This window comes from Emydura macquarii, unplaced genomic scaffold (assembly GCF_026122565.2).
Source record: "Emydura macquarii macquarii isolate MOO-44397 ecotype Brisbane River unplaced genomic scaffold, CSIRO-AGI_Emac_v2 contig_1253, whole genome shotgun sequence".
NCBI lineage: Eukaryota > Metazoa > Chordata > Testudines > Chelidae > Emydura > Emydura macquarii.
In genome coordinates, this window is record NW_027131390.1 from 100412140 (window position 1) to 100434118 (window position 21979).

At 39.7% G+C, this 21979-nt stretch overlaps 1 protein-coding gene across 1 annotated transcript in view; it reads right to left on the reverse strand.

The window, feature by feature from the left end:
- Window positions 1-21979, reverse strand: part of KALRN (kalirin RhoGEF kinase) — a 608200-nt gene that overhangs the window by 152212 nt on the left and 434009 nt on the right. The window contains exons 17-25 of the mRNA XM_067549620.1: window positions 18648-18767; window positions 15062-15280; window positions 12817-12966; window positions 11579-11693; window positions 8168-8283; window positions 6799-6921; window positions 3325-3507; window positions 1894-2012; window positions 373-439 (exon numbers count right to left, since the gene is read on the reverse strand). Coding sequence (XP_067405721.1) covers window positions 373-439; window positions 1894-2012; window positions 3325-3507; window positions 6799-6921; window positions 8168-8283; window positions 11579-11693; window positions 12817-12966; window positions 15062-15280; window positions 18648-18767 — 1212 coding nt within the window. The remainder of the gene's footprint in view (window positions 1-372; window positions 440-1893; window positions 2013-3324; window positions 3508-6798; window positions 6922-8167; window positions 8284-11578; window positions 11694-12816; window positions 12967-15061; window positions 15281-18647; window positions 18768-21979) is intronic.

Below are 21979 nucleotides of genomic sequence, written 5' to 3' on the forward strand. Positions count from 1 at the left end.
AGATGTAGGAACTTGAGTGCTAACCACCTTCTATAAGGTTCTCCTAGTTTACTGTTCTCACTATCATAGACCTACTCAGATGAAACCCTTAAATAGAGTTCAGCAAACTATTTACAATGAAGTATTTATCAGTGTGATGCAGACCCTTTTTCTGCATACTCTGGCCTCTTTATCTTACCCTAAACACCACTGCTGGGGCCCAGAGAAGCTGAAGCCTCCTACATGCCTTACCACCCTTACACAGCCTCCGTCTAGGTGCCAGTCAGTGTCTGACACTCCGGCATTACTGTACAGCTTAGTACAGCGCAAATACATGCAAGGATGCAGTACCATTACTGAGTATACTGTGATCTTACAGGGCAAAGAACTTACCTCTAAACATTCATGTAAATCCCTGACATAAGCTTTTTCAGTCTGAAGTAGTTCAGCCATAATGAATCTGGAAGGAGGAAGGTCTTTCAGTTAGCTTGTACATAATACACATTTATGGCATTGCTAAAGAAAAAAAACTCTTCTACAGTTGTCACAAATCATGCACTTCCACTCTAACCTTCATCCAACTGGTATTACCTAAGCTCTAAAGGATTACAAATAAAATAGTAATAATAATAATCATCATACCTTCCAAATCTATGAATAAATATCACTATTTTGTAGTCACTTGGGACCAATCTTACATATAGTTCCACATTTTAAAAAACAGCCTTCCTGAATAAAATCCAATTATGTGTTTCTCCAATCCTTTGGTGTGTCTTCTTATCTGTGGGCCAGTCCTGAAGTCCATAGTCATGTGACTTCCAGCAATTGTAGTGGAGTTTTGCGTAAGTAAGGAATGTGAAATTGGCCCACACTACCTACCCTTTTAGAAGGGTCTACTCTTTCTGGGCAACTTTGTGTCACCCTTACTCATGATAAGTAGTACCTTGATTTCAATAGGACTACTTGTGGAGAAATGAGCTATTCAGGGCACAGTGTAGCCCGTTAGGTGCCTCAGTTACTAGGTGCCCATCTTGAAGCAAGAAAATGTTGATCTGAGATTCCGAGCAACCACTGCTCCTGCTGAAGTCAATCAGAGGTGGGGATGCTCAGCGCCTCTCAAAAAGTAGGCTCTTGCTTTCTCAAGTGGGGCACCCAAAAGTTAAGGCACCCAACATTTTGAAACTTTGGGTGCCTTATGTTTTGTAAAACCACAAACAAATATAACATGCCCTCAAACCCAAACAACTTCTTATGCAGCCATCCATCACAGTTAACATGTCACAGGCATGAGAAAGACCTCTGTGTAAATGATTACACTCAGAACCTTAACACATATGAATTAAGCCAAAACATGTTCTGTGAAATTGAAGTTTTTCCATATTTTAGCCTGGCCTGTATGACTTTTAGTTCGGAGTTTTTAATCCTATCTAAACCTAAACCTAAAACCTGAGAATTTTAAACACTGAGTGAAATCTGGGCCTGGCTGAAGTCAATGTCACAACTCACCTGGGTATTAATGGGTCAGGATTTCACCCCATCTCATCATAAAAGGTTATTGAGGAAACAGTGTTTGATTGCACACATACATATTATTTTAACTTTTTCTTCTCCCTTTTATCCAGACAGAAAGACCCAAGTGACAAGAAGTCTCTCAATTATTACAGCCAGCATGTACTAATCCACTTCTTTGATTCACTCCCTAACCTTTCTGGAAATAGTTAATCACAAAGAAATTCAAACTAAATCTTTTGAAATCACTCCAACCTACAGTCACAATTTCTATTTAAGCTCATGTAGACACATCTGAATGGCCCCACAACTGGCTGGAGTTATGGAGTTGACAGTACTGGTTGTGCCCATGGGAAAGGGTCATTTCATGTGCTGTGCTGTTGCAGTGTGAGTTTTGGCACATACTCTTTCTTTCTGGCTGACTTCCTTTTTTCTTCATTAACCTCGTGATTTGCATCTCGCAGCTTCACCTCCCGGTCTGAAAGACTCGCTGGAATGATGTCCAGTTCCAGGTCCTTATTATCCTATAAACAGTAACAATGCAGGTTTTAAATTGGATCTAATCCCAGTGCTACATAAAAAGCAGCACATTCATAAATCTAAGTAGATAAAAAGGAATAAAAATAGGACAAAACTGCCAGGGATAAAATGAAGCAAATTCAGAGATAAACAGAAGAATTAAGGAGACACACAGGAAGACATTAACAGCACCCCTTTTTTATGCTTCACCTGGAGAGAAATTTTTTTAAATTGAATGACTATGAATTTATAAAGGTCTCTACCATTACTTCTAGCTAAGAGCAAAGGTGTAGACAAAGAACGAAGACCATATCTATCCGTACAGCACTGCAGCAGCGCAGTTGTACTGATACAGCTGTACCACTGCAGTGTGTCTGATGCTCTCCTGTCGGCATAAAAAAACCACCTCAGCGAGTGGCAGAAGCTATGTTGGTGGGCATATGTCACACCCCTGAGTGACATTAGTTTTGCTGAGATAGGCTGTAGTGTAGACATAGTCTAAATCTGCTTACCTTACGCCTAAGGGCTAAATTAGTTGAGTAGCATCTTACTCCACAAAAAGTGCCAATAATTGGAAGTGAGGTGTATAAAGGTATTTCAATCTAGCCTAAGAATAGACCAATTTGTTTCAAAGGGACTATTCACCTGAGTTAGGAGAGCAAAATTTGATGCCAAATCTAAGTCAATAGGTATTTATCCTACAATGTGTTGAGGAAAAAAGGGCTTTTACTGGTTCCTTACTATACCAGGTTCAATACCTACTTCCAATTATCTCCTGCCCCTGGAATTCCAATCTAGGCAGTGATTAGTAGTGTTGCATAAAAGAAAGGCCTTTGTAAGGTAGAGGCCATTAAACGTTCCTTTCAATTGCGAGTGTAGTGGTGATGACTGTGTGCATCTTTCTTTGCTTCTTTATGATGTAGAAAAGGTTTTAAAGATTTTTACCCCCACTAAGAAATACCAGAAATGTGAAATTTTTGTTTCCTGTGTTTCACTGGACATCTACCTAGGAGAACCCAGAGATTTGAATGGGGAGCTCTCAGACCTTAACTTTAAGTGCTGGGATCTGGAAACCAAGACCAGAGACTGGGAACAGGAGTTTTGATTTACGATAAATTTAACATGGATCGTTTTACCTGTATCCATATGATCTCCCTGTAAAGGGTGCAAACATTTGTATAGAAGGCTCTTCCTTGCTCTTCCTCATCTATGACCCTGTTAGCCTATTGACCTCCCATGAGCAGCCTTTTCTCTGCAGGAAGGGCTATTTCTGGATTGCTTGGTATAATATCACAGCAGGACATTGACTTACAGTACCTCTGTATTGATTCCAAGGGCTTTTTCCAGTGAGTAGCGGTATTTCCCCATCCTCAGAGAGAAGTCCCGATAGCGTTTGTCAACAGTGGTGACCCATTTCCTAATTTCAGTGGCATGTATATGTCCTTTTTCTACAAAGCTGTCAGCCAGCTGTATGAGAAGCTTCACTTTCTCCTTGGTTTGCTGCCCAAAACATGGTCCTTGGTTATGACAAGTTTAATATTTCCTTTGCTGTTAATTCACACAACAGCCAGATGCAGTTCACAATCTTACACTTACTAAAATAAAGACTTTATTTCATAATACGCACAGTCCAGAAGCTTTAAACTCCCACCTGTCCTGCAACAAGGCAATGCCATTTTTGCAAGAGGACTCAGCGTTAATCAATGGAATTCACCTTGCAGGGTGGGAAATGCCCTGCATGAAATATGGAAGGTTAAGGCTCCACAACTTTACTCACAAATGCATAAAGGAAAAATACGATGAAAGATTGACAGACTTTCTTTTCTTAACCTATTACTTCTTATTTTGATCCCATAAACCCTAGTGAAATATCAAACCATTGTGTGTAATGGCTGTCTCTTGGACAATGGATGGCATTTCAAGTTTCCCACCATAATATGTACAGAAACATTCTGAATCTATATTTAGGTAACTTTTCAAAACATTTTGTCATTAGTTCTTCAAAACATCAGCCCGGGAGGTGGGTTTGAGTCATTGATTTCTGCTCTAGAATTGAATCTGAATGACATTTCTGGGAGGTTTGAATATGGTTTGAGTGATTATAGAAGTTGCAGAGTTCTACCTAAGTACTGGATCCAGATGTAAAACAATGCTCTAGTTCCAATCAGAGCATTCAAAACTAAAAAAAAGCCTGAGATATAAAATTCAGATCCAGACTTCAAACCTCCTAAAGTTCTATTCTAGTCAGGTTCATATACTGCCACAATCACCATGGGAGCTGATGTTTAGGGCTGTTTCAGATCTGGGGTTTTGGCTCAGTCCATTATAGACAAAGGGGACAGTCATTACATTTAAGTCTGGATTCCAAACTCCTCCCAGAAATGGAAGGTGTCTGGATATAGGGTTTGGGCCAGGTATCTCTGGGGTGAAAACTGCTTATAGAAGCAAATGTCTAAAGTATACAATTCAAACTGAGTTCCATCTGTGATTCAAACATTAATCTTCAAAAACAGAATGAGAATCAATCACATCCCCTAAGCACACATGCCTTCTCTCCCGATGAACATTGCATGGACACCAATGGCCTGCTTTTCAGAGGTGACGAGCACCTGCAGCTCTCTCTGAAATCAAAAGAGTTTCAGATGCTTGGCACCTCTGAAAATCGGGCCATGAATGTACAAATGTATGTTTCACTCTAGAAAACTTTTAGGGGGTTTAAAACTTAAAGGCAGTTTTAGGAGTATCACTAGCAAAACACATGAATGGGAGAGTCTGTGGCCACCTCAGTAGCATCAGAAAATTAACTGAGGCAGGGGTATGTGTGAAGATTACAAATTGTTTCATTAAATTAAATTTCACCATGTGAGAAGGGCATGTAATTCACAAAACTACCAGGGCCTTTGCTGTCGCATCTTCACCTTGGACAAAAAAATACTGTGGTTGGAAAATGGCTCATTGACATAAGGTGACCGTAGTCTGGGAGGGGCATACATTTTCCAATTGCTTAAGGCACTGATAACCTCTTAGAGCTGTTGCTTTAGAAGACCCTTGCATTATACCCACGTCAATTCTTTTTCATTAATCCCCATTTTCACAAACAATATATTTACTCACAAACTTTTATAAGAAATAAAGGAAAGGAGGACGAACATGACATCTGTGATACAAACCCACAGAAACATGGACATTCATATGAAGAATTAAGGAACATCAGAAGAACAGAAGAACGGCCATACTGGGTCAGACCAATGGCCCATCTAGCCCAGTATCCTGTCTTCTGATAGTGGCCAATGCCAGATGCTTCAGAGGGAATGAATAGAACAGGTAATCATCAAGTGATCCATCCTGTTGGCCATTCTCAGCCTCTGGCAAACAATCTCTGACTATCCTGGCTAACACCCATGATCCATGAACAGATCCATGAACTTATCTAGTTCTTTTTGAACACCATTATAGTCTTGGCCTTAACAACATCCTCTGGCAAGGAGTTCCACAGGTTGACTGTGTTTTGTGTGAAGAAATACTTCCTTTTGTTCTTTTTAAACCTACTGTTTATTAATTTCATTTGGTGACCCCTAGTTTTTGTGTCATGAAAAGAAGTAAATAACACTTCCTTATTTACTTTCTTCACACCAGTCATGATTTTATAGACCTCTATCATTTTCCCCCTTAATCTCTTTTCCAAGATGAAAAGCCCCAGTTTTATTAATCTCTCCTCATATGGAAGCTTTTCCATACCCCTAATCATTTTAGTTGTCTTCTTATCTATCCCTTTCCTAATGAGTCCTAAAATTCTGTTAGCTTTTTTGACTGCGACTGCACATTAAGTGGACGTTTACAGAGAACTATCCACAATGACTCCAAGATCTCTTTGTTGAGTGGTAACAGCTAATTTAGACCCCATCATTTTATATGTATAGTGGGGATTATGTTTTCCAATGTGCATTACTTTGTATCAGTTTCTAGACACAGTGGATTGAGGCTGCATAACACTGAGGCTGGTGCCCTGCTGCAGTCAGACTTGGCAATTTAGATCCTTATCTGTAAATGTTAATACCCTGGTGGATTCAGTGTATTTTCTGTCTGTGAATTAACTTTGGTCTGGATTAGGTTGCCTGAAACAGTTTCAACCCCATCATCAATCTATGACAACCCCAGATTCCATGGAAATGCTCCATAGAAATTAATAGATTCTTGCTAATGAAGCTCAGGATACAACGGAACAAATCCCAGGAATTTACAAACTCATTTATTAGAATGAGTTCTTCACTGGGATCAATGGAGCACTTCTAATGAATAGGATGGTCATTAAGTAATCAGTCCAAACAGAATCAATTAAACAAATTGCAATAGTAATTAAAGAAGGAACATCCATCGAGTCCAAGGTGACCTCAGATATGTTAGGCTAAATTAACTATTTAATTAATTTTCACAAAATTGTTTGGAGCTAGAGTTTCACTATGTCTAAGTTAGTAACTTGATACCTGTGAGTTATTCTTTGTACACAGCAGATCTCCCTGCTTTAGAGCAGGGCAAAAATATCCCAACACCAAAATAGACTGACCGCATAAAAATCCCTTTTTTGTGCTCATGACTGGTTAAAAAATAGTGTGCCACAGTTCTCAAAAGAAAAAGTTCCCTCTTGGGCCAACAATGTCAACAGCAGATTCCAGAATCTAGAGAATATTTATTGCACAGTTCTAAGCCTCTGAAAAACAGAGTGTGAAATAGGAACCATAAACACAGGCTCACAAAGGCAGATGCCATAATTAGAATGTTGTTCCTATTTACCTTGGCGGGTACTCTGAATTCCCCATATTCTTTTAGGAGTTCCTGAGTTTCTTCTGCTGATTCCCCTGTGGAGTTGTGAGTAGAAAGGTAATATTCGCCTGTTTCTTGGATCCAGTCTAAGGCCTGGGAATGGCAAAAACACCCAAAGAAAATTAAAAAATAGGTCTGTGTATTTCAAGAATTTATCCTCTTATGAAAACTCTTCCAAATGAAGGATCTCAGTTCCAGTGGGACTGTGTATTAAAATACACTCTAAGGACACAAGAGGACCCATCAGTTAAAGCAGATGGCCAGATTCAGAGGGGATATGTAAGGTGGCATAGTTACCTGTGAGTAAGTGTGTGCAAGGGATTTTAAGTGAGAGTAATTTACATGTGGAGGAACAGATTCTCTGGTTCAATCACACTATGTTCAGTGGCTAATCACGATCCAAGGATCCCCCTTACACAGGGCCAGAGCAACTGGGTTTCCAGTTACTTTGTACTGGGAGGATGGCACAATGCAACTGGAGTGGGGCCAGAAAAGAGGCTTGTACTAGAAAAAACAACTAACAGGAGAAAGAGTGAGAGTCTTCCCATCCCAACTCTTACACACATTAACCTGCATCTTCTTATATCCTCCAGCCTCCTTGCATGCAAACTGTAAATGACTACACAAGGGGAAGGCTATGGAGACTTTCATCTTCATATTTCGTTGCACTCACTTAGACTGCCTTACATCCACTTGCCAACACGTAACTTATACCACCTTACACATCTTCACTGGATTTGGCCCAGAAACTGGAAGAAGGTGCACAAAGCTAGAAGTTACAGTAGGGACAAACATCTCCTTCTTAGGTACTTTTCCTGCTACACCCCACTCTTCCAGACCCTGGCAGACAAATTCTTAATCAAGCAAAACTCTCACTGACTTAAAGTGACATTCACATAAGACTTCCCTGGGCTCTGTCAGACTCCCTCAAATACCCCTAGCAATGGGAAATTCATATCACTTTACAGATTACCCTTGTATCTGGGCCAAAGTCTTGTCTGCTAAGTACACCAGTGTGCTGTGTAAGATAGAGAAAGTTGGTTTTGGAAGCTCCTTTCCTTAAGGAAGGGCTTAAGTTTGGACTTTAATTTTTCATTCTGCTTGCTTTCAAACCGCTGAGCAAAACTGGCCAAGAATTTGGATTGACAAAACTATTATTCTTGTTTTTTTTAAATTGACTCCAAAATGTAGGGTTTCCTTCCCCCATTTCCATTTGCCAATTACAAATCACAGACTGCAGATAGGATTCTGTGATGCGACGGAAGCACAGCACAAAAGAGTGATATAGATACAATGGAGATATATAAAAACCCCAGACAGGATTGGGTCATTACAGTACCTGTTTGGCACTGCGCTCGAAGACCACGTACTGTTGGCACTGATCTAACCTCCGTTTCTTCAAAGTCCAGAAGTGAAGAACCCGGTTCTCTCTCTGCAGCAGCTCGCTCAGAATGGCTGTGGGGCCAAGCAGAATGGCTCTATAAGTGGATGCAGATGTAAATCAACAAAGCCTGAACTCATTGTCCTGTCACAAGAGGGAACTTGCAGGAGCAAAGCCCTTCAGACTACTTCTAAAACAAAACACTAGCTTAAAAAGGATGGTGAAAAAAAAATACAAAACAAACTTTGGGGGATTTTCTTTTCAGGTGACAAATCAAAATTAGGATTTAAAAATTAAACAGTTTCAGGGTTACCTGGAGTTAGTGACTTTGTGTGGGGGATGGGGAAAATGCCAGAATAATGTTTCAGATTGATTTAGATTTAGTGCCAGAATAAATTGATGCACACTATTTATACACCTTCATTGTATGTTCTATCCTGTTGCTTCACTGGTGTCTGGAGTGATGGAGACAAGAAAAGTTGCACTTCTACTCTATTCTGCCTGATGGAGAGCTTGAGACTGCCTAGCATTTTGAGCTAAGCAGGGGAAATGACATTTTAAAGGTGTCAAACACTTCTGCAGAATTTAGGGAAGAATCAGGTTTAATCCTCAAGAGAAAATAGTGCCTCTCATCTGCAGATGTAAGAAACTGGTGAGGTTCTATTGGTTCAGAAAGCACGTGAAGGGATTGGAGACCCCCTTAGAACAATGTGAAGCCCTGTACAGTGGGACAGGACAGGACCTGTGGATCAGCTTCACATTGATCCACTAACCTTTGCTCCCCATGGAGAGGAGGAAGTACAGAGGCATTGTGCAAATGACTGCAGCTTCAGGGCCAAAAAGCAGCTCTGCTGATGCTTGACGTCCCAAGGAGGTATATGTTCTTTCAGACCTCACTACCTGTGCCAATCCAGGCTACACAGACTTGATAGTGGGGACTAAATCCGGGACCTTCAAAACCATAGCACTGACCTCTACTACTTGAGCGAACAGAATGACTAACAACAGCTGTAGCCTCTTACCTTCTCTGTGAACCATCCACTTGAGAGGGATGTAACACAATTAACCAGTGTGTCACACATGCTAGTTTCAAAGAAAAGATTTGCCAGCCAGATGCTCAGCTGGGTACAATGGTCCTACCTCAATTTACAACAGCTAAGGATCAGGCCCTTTATTTTTATTCCCTGGTAATTACTGAAGTTTTTTACTCCCACAAATTGATGCAGATAGTTCCAGCCTTATTTAAGTGTCTGACTCGCACTATTGTATAACATTTTTATTACTCTTAAGATTCTGCTGACCAAATCCTACAGTCCTTACTCAGGAGACAATGGAAGTTTTAGTCTGAGGGCCTATCCGCATGAAGAAATTGACTGGAATAGCTATTGCAGAATAAACTAATGTAGTTCCCCATGTGGACATTCTCTATTCCAAAATGAAAGTGATTTCATTCCAGAATAATTACTTGGCTTTGGAAACTCACTATCTATTCTGAAATAAAATGACTTTTATTCCAGAGTAGGGTGTCCACATGAGGAGCTATTGTGGACTAGCTCAGGGGTGGCCAACCTGTGGCTTTTTGCTCTGTGCATTTCCGCAGAGGGTAAGAGACAAGGGGAAAAGTGAAATTGACAAGCTGCTGCCGAAATTGACAGATCAGCGTGAATTTTCTGTGGAGGGTAATGTAAATGTGGCTCTTTGCGGTATCTACAGTTTTTTTTTTGGCTCTTCGTCTCTGACTGGTTGGCCACCCCTGGACTAGCTTATTTGGCAGTAGTTAGTCCAGTCAAGCCCTGCTTGAGGACTGAGGCCCAGATTCAGCAAGACACTTAGGTATGTGAGTTGCCTCATTGAAGTCAATAGAACTAGAGTGAAATTTTTCCGATGCATATTTTTTCACCAAAGATGCAGATTTGGGTCAACCAAAATACTTTGTAAATTTGTGTTGAATTCACCAAATTGTTTTGTTTGAACATTCTTCCCCATACAAAAAAAAAAATTAGAAAAAGGTGAAAGATTTCATTTTGACTTTTTCTAAATGAAATGTTTCAACGTTTTGATCCAAAATCACTTTTTGCTTTGAAATTTACTTCCATGTTATTAAATTTTTTTAAACGGTAAGTAAACCTCAAAAATAAAATGAAATGAAATATTTTGTTCAATCTGTAATGAATTTTTCAAAAAAATTCAGCTAGCTGAAAAACTAAAAAAAAAAAATCATTTCAGCTTAACCCAAAATGATTTTCCCCCATCGTTTTCGGTTCGGCTGCTGAACTACAAAACTGGTTATCTGCACAACTCTCATAAAGACTACTCACTAGTGTAATGTTAGATGTGTTTATGTACCTTGCTGATTCAGGGCCTAAACAACGAGGCCATCATTTTTAATAGAGGCAGATATCATAGTGACAAAATACAACCAAATTTGTCAAATTCATGAACAACAGTAACTAAAAATGACATTAAATCTGGCATCAATAGAAAGAAAAAGTGTCTTTTGTGATGATCAGAGCCATTTTCACTCTCTTACTGTGTGCATATAAGCCAGGTTTCTGTGCTCGTGATATTAATCTATATAATGTCTGCACAGCCATTAATCTGCTCCTTTCTACAGCTTCACAAGTAATTCAATAAAAATTAAAAAATTGGCTTAGTTCTGCAGATTCACTTTGGTTCATATTTATCAGCACCTCACATGATTGTTGGGGACAGATTAGCAGCTGTTCGATTAAGAATGGGGGGAATAGGAGTGGAAACATAGCCAAAAAAACTGAAATGTATCATCTTGTTGCAATAATGTTGTTTGACGAAGTGAAAGAGACTAGTGAAGGACAGCTGGTCAGTGCTTGACCTGGCAGAGTGATTTGGAATACAAAAAATGAATTGATCTGAGTTGCATTCTGACAGCAAGTATGTTTTGGTTTTGATTTTTGGCTTGTCTTGGCAGAGTATATCAAGGTCTTATAGCTGTCTAGCTGTAGTTACACTTTCATAGGTTTTAAGGCCAGAAGGTATCCTCTATGCTCATCTTATCTGAACTCCTGTTTTCACACAGCCCATGGGACTGCACCCTGCTATTCCTGTAGACTTCGTAAATGAGGGGAGTCACAGACCCAGTGTTTGAAGGCTCTTCCTGATGTCCATTTAACATTCACCATAGTTAGTGTTTTGTATAAGAAACAAGGTTTAATGGAGAAAGAATCTCATTCTTAATGGTCCCAAGATGTTGTTGTTAAGGTTATTGAATAATGGATGTTGTTTTAGTTATAGTAGGTAGTAAGCTTCTGCACGCCTTTCTGACATGCCTAGAAGAAGCCTAAGGTTGGTTGGGAAAAAACCTTAATGCGGTCATTGCATCAATGCACCAACCTTTCACTTGCTGCTCAGGCCCCCTGGTATGGCTAGCTACTCCAGGCATGCTGACGTTGTTTCTGTGAATGTACTTGAGGAATACTTCAGCATTCCTTCGTGCTAACGTGCAGGCCTATGGAAACAACCCGCCCCCCCCAAAGAAGAGTTACCATTGCAGAAGTAAAAAAATCAAGGCAAAATCTATTGAATGATGAGTTTCCCTCTTGACCTCCAGAAGCAGGTCCTCATGCATGAGAGAATTCTGGAGAGCATCATCTGACGGTCACATGTGCCACACATCACCTAATAAACTAACAGTCACAAGGATGGTGAATTACCAAGTATTAAAATACCTCGCAATACTGAAACAAAGGCTGATTTAATTTCCTGAAGCAAATTAATGATGCTAATAAAATAATCATAGAAAGATGTGGTACACAGCGTACATTTTTAATTTAGCAGAAACCAACTGATAAATGTATAAATGTGATTATATGATGGGATTGCCTGTGATAGCAAGGACTTAACTTGATGACAGAGGAGGTCCCTTCCAGTGATATGTGCCAATTAATGCCTCATGAAATTTGCTCATTGCATACCGCAATGAGTGATCTATGTATTTCACTTTTTAAGATTGGCCTATGTGAGTAGTTTCATTTAAGTATAATCATTTGCAATGGTGGCAAGCTCCTATCTAGTTGACATTCAAGCCAGCCAGCTCAGCAACACATATGGTGTAACACCTGGATGGCAGGAAGAAAGCCCAGAATCCACTCTGATTCTGCCCTATGGAGGTGAAATTTGCTTCATTCATCTGTAATTCATTAGTTACTTGCTCTGAGGGTGGAATTCTAAGCATTGTGGATTTGAAATAAGCAAACATGAAAATGCCTTGTGCTATCTGGTATTTTACATTTTCACAATAAATTATTTTGAGAATAAATAATACCTAGCATTTGTGTAGCAATTAACATGCTCCAATTGTAATGCAGACATTACCTAATTAATCTTTGCAATGCCTCTCTGAGGTAAGTATTATTATCCCCATTATACAGATGGGAAACTTGCCCAGAGGTTACACAGCAAATCAGTAGGAGAGCTGGGATTAGAACTCAGAACCTCCCGCTCTGTAAACTCACAAACATTGCTCTTAACTGCTCTTCCTCCTAGAAAATAAATTACTATAATAAATACTTAATAATCCTGTTCTTTCAGGCCTGAAAGAGTTTCTAGTAATTAGAGAAATAAGATTATACCTTGAGAAAAGCCTCCTTCTGTTCCAGATGTTTGCTGATAAGGGGGATGACGTGGTCTATCTCGGCTGCTGGTCCAAGCTTATCCCGACCTCCACACCAATCTTCATCCCTTCTATACTCTTGTTCCAGACTCTCCAGCACACTGCACACCTGAAGCATGGCCCAAAAACAGCAGCTCAGTTACCCCGAGTCATAATCAGCAACATAAAGATCCATTAAAAGTTGATTAGACCAGTCAAAAGTGTTTCATAGATAAACATTTGGGATCTTAGTCCATGGGAGCTGTTCCATCAGGGAATGTTGGATATATGGGTGCAAAGGGCCTCTTCATAGAAGGCTCTATCATCCATTCTTTACACTAGTGATCCTTGCAGTTTGGGGTTGTGGTCTGTAACTCATCCTGGTTAAAGGGGATAAACCCCACTTCCCCCACAAGGAACAACAGGGGAGAAACCCTGAGGTTTATACTGGTGGACGGTTCCATCTGGTCTCAGAAGATCATTCAGGAAATGATCTCTGTTCAGAAAGGGTGCTTTGACACGTGCTTAATCCCACTGAAGTCAACAGGATTTAGCACATGCTTGAAATTAAACACATGCTTAAATACTTTCCTGAAACAGAACCTAAACCTGGAATTAATTTTCTTCAGTTGAACGTTAGGACTTGTCTGTGCCCAGTTTCTGTAACAGTTGTTTAGAAAATGTTATAGTTGAAACTGGTGCAACTCCCTAGTGTGTATGTAGTTATACTGGTATAAAGGTGCTTCGGTATACCTTACTCTAGTCAATTTACAGGAATGAACCAACGAAACCCATATAGTTAATCAGTTTGAGGGCATCAAAATATTTTGGAGTACTGGCCCTGAGGCAATTAACCACACGAGATAATTGGTGGTTTCTTTTTCTAAGATTCATTCAGTGGTTCTTTTCAACCATATTTACATTAAGAATGGTAACCGTGTTCAAAACTCTTGCCAGCAAAAGACACATGTAACAAGGTTTGCATTCACATTGAATGTGATTATAAGTGCATTAAACAAATCATGCTGGAAACTAGCCAAGAGGTAGTTTGTAGCATGGTGGTTTAGAAAAAACCTTGTTCACAATGGACAACAAACTGTGCTAACACCAAACCAACTACACCCATTGCAGATCATGGTTCTGCTCCTAACGTGGCAGGTCCTTACAGAGCCTGTCTGACACTCTCAACTGTATGAACTAACTGCATGTGAATACTACTGCAGGCTTCAATGTAAATCACTGTTTCCTTTTGTATACCTAACCCAAAGACATGCAATGTCCACGCCAGCATAAACTGCATGATTGTGGTAAGTTAAACCATGCAATGCCATCTGAGGATCCACATGAGCAGCCCTGGGGTAAAGAGACGTAATTCCCATTGACCTCAATAGGAATTGCACCTGTTTATGCAAAGGATGAACGAATCCAACCATAACAGAAACTAGTTCAAATTTGCTTTGCCATATATAGACTGATGGAGCAAGGCAAGGTAGAGCTGCTAGATGATCCTTAGCACTGCCTGCACTGCTTTGCTCTGTACTCCTAAACCAGTAGCCACTTGTTAATGTATTTCCCTTTTTGGCATCAGGATGCCTCACCAGTATTGATACTTCTGGCTAGGGCTGGTCAAAGAAATGGTAAATGTTAAGTGGGAGCAATTTGAAAGGAAAGAAACAAACGAACAAAACTCCTTTGAAAACATTTTTTAAATGAAACAAAAAAATTAATCTAAATTCTAAACAAATATATTGTGGTTTCAGGCTCTTTCCTTCTTCCACCCCTTTTCTCTCTCCCTTTGTCCCCCTGAGGGAAGGGGAGAGAAAAAACCCAAACAATATTTTTCATATCATTTTAGTGAAAAAAGAATTTGGGGGGGATAAGACAAAAGTTTTCCTATAGTTCAAAGTGCCATTTATCAACAAACCTTTCAGATGCAACAATTCTAACCAGTCTGATATTCAAGACTCTCCCTCCCTACCTTGGGGACTACTCAAGATAAGGTAGAACCACCCTAATAGTGAAGCTTTGTGCTGAGCCCTAGAAAGGTACCATGGCGTGCAACTGTGAAAGCGAATCTGGAGCCAGCCAAGGACCACTGCAGGTTAGAGAGTGAACACATGAATAAATGGAACACAGGAACTAGATGGTACAGTCAAGATCTATCTTGCTTAGGTTGGGAACCAGCTGTTTTCGAGTACATGCTAGGATAACATTATTCAGCTCACCTGCTCAGAGGTTTTATAGAAAGCAACTGATGCATTGACCAGCTTGAGCCTGTCCTCCATCTTCAACATCAGCTGTTGCCAATGTAATGCCACCTTTTCAGCACACTCCCTAATGGCATCAGCATCGTAGTGCCCAGCCTGTAGCAACACTTCAGCCTTCTGCTGTACCTGCAGAGCACTCTGGTGTGTCTTCTGTAAGGAAGTGGCATGAAAGAGGGACTGTGTATGAGGGGAGGAAAAAGAGGTTTGTACAGATGTGCCAGGCGTATGGTAAAGAGGTGAAGCGAGGTGTGAGCATGGAGATGTGAGAGAGTGAAACATTTTCAGAGAGTTTTCTAGAATGAACAGTTATTTCTTGTAAAGCACTTTGGTGCCGCTTATTGACACAAGGACACACACATTGTTAGAGCTGGAGAGCAGCAAGCACTGATGGATTTGGGTAAACTCTGTAGATTAGCCACTGCCACTATGGCAGTAACCTAGGAATCCTGATGGAATTACACCCTTTTTGGTACCCAAAATTCAGCTAATGGCTATCAGGAGCATACCAGGCCTCCACACTGTGCCTAATGATCCCAACTGGATGAAAGCAATCAGCAAATCTAAAACAGATAGTAAACACTTAAACTCATATCTTTACTCACATGAGAACTTCCATTAACATCAGTGGGAATATTCATGTGAGTAAAGATACTCATTTGTCCAGGTGTCTGTGGGATCAGGCCCTAATATTCCAACCCATGAATTCCAGAAAATCTGAAGGTGTCCTAAAGGGACCATTATCTCTTTTAATCTCTGTAAATTGCCATGAAAAGTTATGCTGTTAAATAAATTATTAATAATAATAGTTTTATTCCAGAATTAGGGCTTCTTTTGGGAGGTTATTAATTTTATTTTTCAGGGTTCATTTTAAGCAATGTTTGAGTTTTATGTAGATGTCCAAAAAGTAGGGTTTTGGGTGGCTCTTCGTATATACTGTAATGAGTAATGTATATTATATACATTACTCTTTACAGTAGCGTATATATCGTAATGAGTAATCCCTTTGTAATGTTTCCTAGTGCACTTTAACTTAATACTGTTTCAAACAGTTCTATGTTAAAGAGCGCTAAGGAACCTTTAGCGCACATCAGCAGTGTCTATACAGACCAATTCGTTCACAGTATGTTACTGCACTTTAGAAATCACATGCCCATAATCCGCATTACTGCTCTGTATAGACAAGCCCATAGATACAAGTACCCATTTCTAGTGTTCATTGGATAAACATCAGTTTCATTTTTTGTTGGGGTGTTTTATTGCTGTTTATCAGTTAAAACCTAAAACCAGAAGCCCTATTCATAATTCATAATAGAATTTGAGAGACCTGGATGAAAAAAGTTCCATTAGCTTTTGAAGATCTTAGTGATCTTGATTCTCCGTGCTTTATACCATATTGAAATATGCCACAAATAATATTTCATGTGAGATATGTTACTGTAAGGGTAGTTGCAGCCACCTTCCCTTCCCTCCCCCAGGTATACCTTCTGGAATCCTCTGGTTGTGTTGACTGGAAGAATAATTTACTATGATAATTTAAGGCTTTTAGTGATGTATCACAGCTGGTCAGCTATGAAAGCCAGGGAGTAGGGGGGACAGAACCATGAGTCCACACACTCCTCATCCTTTTTTATTGCTATGACTGCCAGGGGAGCTAAGGAGCAGCAGGCTGCCCAAGGTGAAGAAGACCCCATAGTCCTTCCCCATCATCTTGCGTGGCTGCATGGAGGCGGCACGGTTTAGCCCCACATTTTGATTTTAACCTTCTGTAAGGTAACCCAAAGGTCTCCTAAAGACACATTCTGTCTTTGTTCCATTTTTAACTGGTAATGCAAAATTCATATGTGATACATTTATGATCTAATCCCTGAACCAGGAAAGAAGCTTGAAAATTTCTGGTAACATACTGTTGAATAATGTAATGTAGAGAAAGCTATTAGCAAAAAGGATTAATACTTGGCAGAAACATTTAGGAAGATGTTCAAGAACAACTGGTTGAATTTAATATCCAGCTGCTTACTGCTCCTAAGGTGGTAATGCTTATTTTAAATAGACTTTAAAGGATTTTAAATGAAAATGAATTCAACATCTAGAAAGCCTTTAGAAGCATGTCTGTGCCCTGTGTGCTTTGCAGACATCTCTCACATGTTGGGTTTTAAATAGTATTAAATATTTAATCTAGTGTTTTCTCCCTTTGCAAACTTTCTTCCCCTACAATGTTGTAACCCTTTTCTCCCTATGTGGCTCACATTTACCACTGAGTACAAGTATCCCCCCAGTCGTTGCAAGCTGTGATAACACGGACAGTGTGTATCCTCCCCACAGTGCTGTCTGCCTAATGTTGCTAAGATTTGGTCAGCACAATTCAGTGCCAACCAGCTGATACAGAATTGCCATCCTCCACCCCAGACTCTTGCTTTTCCCGCAGGGAGCACTATCAGTGAAGAGCTGCTCTTTCCTTAATCCTAGTAGAATTGGATCAAAATAGGTTATTTGCAGAGATTATAACCCATAAACCAACTAGCAATACTGATAACGTATGTCAGTTTCCTTAATATGTCAGGAACATATAAAAACATTTCTTCTAAACAAAGCAATCTCCCAAATCTCCCTCTACTAAGATGTTATTTTCATGGCAATTGCAAGTTTGAAGCTAGCTAGTTTTGTTTTGTTTTTAACACATTTTGATTACAGGAAGATACCAGAGAAAAGCCAGCATGTTCCTTCACTCATGAAAATTGTAACCATTAGAGTACTAATCTGGGGGACTAGATACTCCTTAATCAGTATGAATGAGAGAAGGCAATACATCCCTTAGTATGCCACCAATATAATATCAAACGCAGTGACAGATGGTAGTCACGTTGCTTAATGCAGTCCTGGAAGATGCTGAGATACTACGTTGTTGAGTGCAAAATGAAACATATTATATCTATCTCCATCCTAGGGCAGTACAACTTTGTGCTGTTCCATGTACAGGGCTTGTGGCAAAACCACAATTTAGACAGCAATTAGTACAAATTTTACTTCTCTGTTCTGACAAAACAATATTTTATGAGTACTTCTTTATTGACCTTCCCCTGTTCATTCCAAAGCATCAGAATTAAGTCAGACAGAGATTTCATCTGAGAGGGAAATATAACATTCAGTGATGAATATATTCATAATGGTGTGTCGTGGAAATAATCTACAAATCTTGTTCTCAGAAAGAAACTGGCTTTGTGAACTTTTCCCATTTCAAGTTCACTTCCATGAATTTTAATTTTGCCATATATTACCATAGGAATTACCAGGATGTATGTGTCTGGAGTTTTCATGAATGCCACTGTTTACATCTGACAGCAGAAGGATTAGCTATTGATGATAAATAATTTATGTCACTGTTAACCTCCTGCTACATTTTGAGGTCAATGATAAATTGCCTTTTCAAAGATTATTTTCCCGTCCTTTTTTTCAAGCAAACACTGGTTTGACTTATGCCTGAGATACAGCCCTATCTATACTGTTTATCTGGGAAAGAAAAGCAAAATGTTCCCACTGGTGTTACCTCTATGGCCAGTTGGAATTGCTCATGCTCTCTCTGGAGCTGCTCAGCTTCTGAAAGGCAGCTTGCGTTGACTAGGCTGGCATTGAGCATTGACTCCCCATTCCGAATCCAGCCGAGCACCTGTACAGAAAGGATATGTTGAAAGGTTACCTTGATATGATTGTGCATGCAGTCACATAATTTCCTAATGATTCAGCCCGCCTGAAGAAATATACTTTGCTTAACATGGTCTGGGTGTGAGTCAGTTGGCAAAAGATAAAACTTTGGATGAGGACTGACTTTACATAAATAATACTAATTGTCAAAGAGACAAAAGGTCACACTGTAGAAGTTTTTGCTTGAAAAATTATGAGACACTGCAGGAATATTAAGATGGCAAGGTAGTGCCCAACGTCCTCTGAAACTTTGATTGCAAAAGTGAATATTCCTCTGTTTAAATGCCACAGGGCAGAAATGCAAAGGGTAACAGGTCAGAGTTCAAATTAGACATGATCTTCCATGCTTTTTCAAATTTCTGTCCATATTCATGTTTGAAAAGTCACATTTTCACCTTGAAGGCTGCTTTGTTGTATTTACATCTTATTAGCAAATAAAACAGTTCTTAGTAAAGTGTCATAGAGACAAGGGCCATAATTCTGATCTCACTTTTAAAATGAAGTCAGTGTCAGGCCCATTGACTTTAGGAGCCCACAATAACTAGCAACGTGAGCTCTTCTGCTCTGAACTGTATTTTTTCAACACCAAGCCTCTGGCACAGGATTAGAGGGAAGGGACGCTTTGTCAGACTCATGATCTGGATGATTCTTAGGAACTGTCTATGTATTTGCTGAAACAAAAAATGGGCTCATTTCTACACTAGAGTTTGTCTAGTTTTAATCAAATCAACCCTCTCCCCACAATGTGAACACCCAGAAATTTGGAGGAAGGTCTGATCTGGATCTCAGTTCAAGCTCTACGACCGAGGCTCATCTCTACTGTTGACAAGAGCCATCTCTGAACACATTCTTGATAGCCGTATGCCAACAATTCCTTGAGCAATGTGGACAAATTCTTGTATAGACAGGAGCCCATGGATTTTACAGACAAGGAACCCCCTTTACTCTATAGTATAGGTTTGTAACAGTTTATCCCTGTCTACACTGGGCAGGGAACCATACTGGCAAACATAGAGTTTGAGGATGCTTCTTGATTACATTGTTTCAATAGGAGAGTATCCTGTACCAACAACAACACTTCTGATAGAGAACTCTTTTAGACCTGTAGCTATCCCATCTTGAGCTGTGATCTGTGTCATAGTATTCAGCCTTCCAAAAGTTCTCCATTTATCCTTGCTTGTCCTGTTCATTTTATCTTTCTTATTTGGACTAGCATGGATCAGGTGAGCCAGACTGAGGTACTCCTTAATTTTGCAATTAACAAGTAAGTTCTGCTTGATTTCAATGTGCTTTGTTTCTTCTTACACATTTGCACAGAGTGCAATTTCCATCTTCATTCTCTATCCACGTTCCTGCTCCTCTTACTGTTCCGGTCTCTGAGTATAGCTTTTTAAAAATTTTACTGTGTGATTCTTATTCTGAGCTTTTACAGTTTAACTCTCTCCCCCGCTCCCTCCGGCCACCCTTCTGAAACTGCCCTCCTTGCTCCATAATTATCTTTGTATTCTCGTCAAGAGTAATGACAACATGCTTGATAATTCTCTTGGATATCAATTTTCTCAAAAATGTTTGTGAACAATTTTTTCTCCAGATCATTATGGGCCCAATCCTGCCATCTTTACTGTTGTTGAATAGTATCCTATTCTGCAAGCAATCCCACAGGTTTCAATAAGGGCTTAATTCAAAGCCCACTGAAGTCAGGACATGTCTTTCCATTGGCTTCAATGGCTTTGGATCAGACTCTTAGACTACTTTTGGAGTAAGGCACACTGTCAGAACATTTTTTTTAAACAGTGGGAACACATTCTACAATTTTAAAACACTTCGTCCAAAAATAATCACTCAAATGGTACATGTAAATTCCTGGATACATTTGCCTGCAGCGTTGTCAACGTAGCTGTCACATTATTTTAAGAAATCCAGTGAGGTTTTTTTTGCAAGTTGTTACATCTAATTCACAAACGCACAGGAAATCCTTACTGCCCAATCACTTTCACAAATTTATCTCGTGATCTACCTAGCTTTGAAATTCAATAACTTTGGTTCATTATTCTAGATAGCTATTTATCTTTTGTAACCCCCCCCCCCAAGTGATTCATTAAAGTGCCTCAAAGAAACAATTTTTTTTCTTCCTACATCATATATCACCCTCCTTACAACCGTTTGCCTCCCTCTGGGATAAGGAAATTAGTTGTCTCTAGGAGGAAAAAAGGGAACCAGTCTATACATGTAGCTGACCCTAATTTGTAGAAAATAGCACTCTGCTCAATTCAGCAGTGGGGCAATCTTCATCTATCTGCTCTCTCTCTTTCATCAGCAGGTGCTACTGTTGCTGTGGGAAACAAAATGAAGATTCCAAGAAAAAGGAATGGGATTATCACACAACGATCTTTTTGTCTACAATTCTGTATATTCCCTCAGACCAGTAAACCCACATATTACAAACTACACTGTACTAGGAGTTGAAACTCTGTCTCTTTTGGGAAGACGTTAACTAAAGGATCACCATGGCTGGACAAGATCTGACGCGACAACAGCCGAAACCAGCAAACACTTTCGCGTTTTTGTTAAACTCCCAGCTGACCTGGGCCTTTGTGAATTAAAAAACAAACAAACCAACAACACAAAGCAATGGACAGGATGACAAAATAGGTCTTCTTTTCTAACATCTATGGTAATGAGATGCCCTCTGTGTACTTAATCTCTCTATGCAACAGCCACCTTGACCCAATGAAATCAATAATTTGCATCTTAAAGCTGAGTTCTGTTCTTCTGTTTTGTCAGTCATGTTTATGTTTACACAACGACTGAAAAAACCTACTTTACAAAAATGACACATGCCTGGTCTAGCACAGTAAAATCTGGAAATATAAGTATTACAGCTGTCACTCTGCCCTTCATATCACTGTCTGAAAGCAGGTAAGATCACATACTGTATGTGCTGCAACTAAAAATGATCAGTGAGGTTGGGCATGGCATTTCAGCCTTAATTCTTCATTTCCTGGAGTCTGCTGGCTTCATTCAGAGCTCTCTCATGTGGCGCTTTTAACCTTAATTTTTGGTTAAATTTTCTTCTCATAAAACTGAGGCACTAACAACATTGACAAAAGCCAGGCATGGCACCTTTCTGGCATAGGACAGGGTCTTCTTCTCAGGTATTCTGTGAACCCAAGTCTG